Below are 2,136 nucleotides of genomic sequence, written 5' to 3' on the forward strand. Positions count from 1 at the left end.
AAAAGACAATAAAAACCAAAACAATAATTACCTTATTATAATAATTAGTTAGAATATACGAATATGATTGCAAAGTGTTTACTTCGACATATAATACACCAAATGGGTCGTGAGCAAAGCGATGTGGTTTTAATGTACAAACTAGTAAGATCAGTCATTTAAAGAGTAATCAGAAAATTATTCATATGTATCATGCTAGTTCTTCAAAGAATATTCGTATTTATACGATTGCTTCTTAATTGGGTGCTGAAAATGGCTTATTAAGAAGAGATGGCCTTCAATCTGCAAGCTATATATATCAGACATTCATTATATCAAGCTTTCTCTGAATGATTGGTTTAAAAAATTAGTGAATGAGATGCCAATCTTGATCTATAGACAAAACTTGATCATTTTTTTTTATTAATTCAATATTACAATAGGGAGGAAAGATTTGAATCATAGATGTTTAACAACTAATTGAGTTATAAGACTCCTAGTGATAAAATTAGTTGGTTTGACACTCCAAGATATAGGGGTAAATTATGTCGAAATGAGAAATATTATGGAAAGCATAAAGAGAAAGTCTCTTTTTGATAATATATTCCAAATTGCATGCTATTTGGTTTAGACGACATTGCCAATTACCCAGTACAAGCTTATTTTCTAGGAAAAAACAAAAAGATATACTAGTGATAGAACTCATCTAGTAATAGTAAACTACAGAATGCTAGTGACTTTCTAAAAATTAAATCTTCCCTGAAAATTTTGACCATATTGCCAATTACGAGGTACAACATTATCGAATTGTAACATCTTCCCATCACTAGTGGTCACTTGGAATGACAAAGTTAGCCCAACCAATTGTGTGTCGGTCTGCCAATTTTGACCCCAATTGCGAGTCATTTGAATCCAATTGGTATTAGTGCCCTTAATTTTGACATTAGAAACATCACCAGCACCTCCAACATTGTACACCAATACAAGCAACCAATTTAGATTTCCCTTCAACTCAAACCTAACTCCTCCTTGCTTAAGGCATGGGACTCGGCGATACTTAACAGGGATAACCCCAGCTTTATATTGTGCAATTTTTGTGAACATGGGCATGGACAAGTCAAAGTGTCTTTGTGGGGGATTGCACCAAAGGTCTTGAGTCTTACTATAGTTAGCAGGGCAGAAATTGGTTGCAGTGATTTGGATAGTGCCAGCATTTTGTATGCACCATTGTGGATCATTGACACACTGGAGCTCAAAACAAGCGCCGCAAGTGAGTCCGTTGTTGAAGATTGCAGAGCTTAGGGCTGCTGTACTAAGGCCGTATCCTTGATCAAAAAGATTACCATACCCACAAGCTCCCTCTGTCGCATAACTTTTCAAGTTAGAAATCATAATTTTGACAAGTAATACTCATAACTCATCAATATATTTTTCATCCATTAGATGCACGTAAAGAACTTTATGAAACAATATTGAAAATATAGAGATTAAAATGAAACACTTTAAATTATTAAAATAAATATCAAATGTTGATGACAAAATCTGCAACTTATCAAAAAAAAAATATATATAACATGACTTTATTTATAATGTGAATAACAATTAAGAAGAGTTAGAATGCCGTAGTAAAAGAAACTAAAAGGCTATGACTTTGTCACATGCAACACACAAAATAAATAATAAAATTGTACGCTATCATTAATTAAAAACTTAGGGCTACAGCTAAATTCTATCATTTCTCCAACACTAGCTATGAAAATATAATTATACTTACGCATGGTTTCGCTGCCAGTCATGTCACCATAGAATGTTGCATGTGCATCATACCAATTATTATCTATTTCCCCATCAATGGTGATTCTCTTGCTCATGGTTATCACAAAAAGAGTCATGAATATTATGCATGAAAACAAGTTTTGAGACCTAGCCATGACTATATGACAGAGATAGAGAGAGAGAGACAGATAGAGAGAGAGAGAGAGACAGAGATAAAATATGGAGAAAGTGAGACTACTGCATCCTTAAGATAGGTCAAGAAGATGGTAATTATATGTGGGAAAGGGAAACAAATAAGGTAAAATGATATGACTTTGATTCTTATAATAATACAACTGCAAGAATGGTGGGAATTAATAATACGGACTTTATGACTGAAAA

The 2,136-nt window shown here is 33.2% G+C and overlaps 1 protein-coding gene across 1 annotated transcript; it reads right to left on the bottom strand.

Annotated features, from left to right (window-relative positions):
- Nucleotides 1-720: 720 nt before the first annotated feature.
- LOC126701829 (expansin-A22-like) lies at nucleotides 721-1,850 on the bottom strand. The gene is made up of 2 exons (XM_050400237.1): nucleotides 1,754-1,850; nucleotides 721-1,340 (listed from the first exon to the last, which is right to left on the bottom strand). Exons 1-2 carry the CDS (start codon nucleotides 1,848-1,850, stop codon nucleotides 721-723), a joined length of 717 nt encoding a protein of 238 aa, XP_050256194.1.
- Between the last annotated feature and the right edge of the window lie 286 nt (nucleotides 1,851-2,136).

The sequence above is a fragment of the Quercus robur genome, chromosome 2 (genome assembly GCF_932294415.1).
Source record: "Quercus robur chromosome 2, dhQueRobu3.1, whole genome shotgun sequence".
Taxonomy (NCBI): domain Eukaryota; kingdom Viridiplantae; phylum Streptophyta; class Magnoliopsida; order Fagales; family Fagaceae; genus Quercus; species Quercus robur.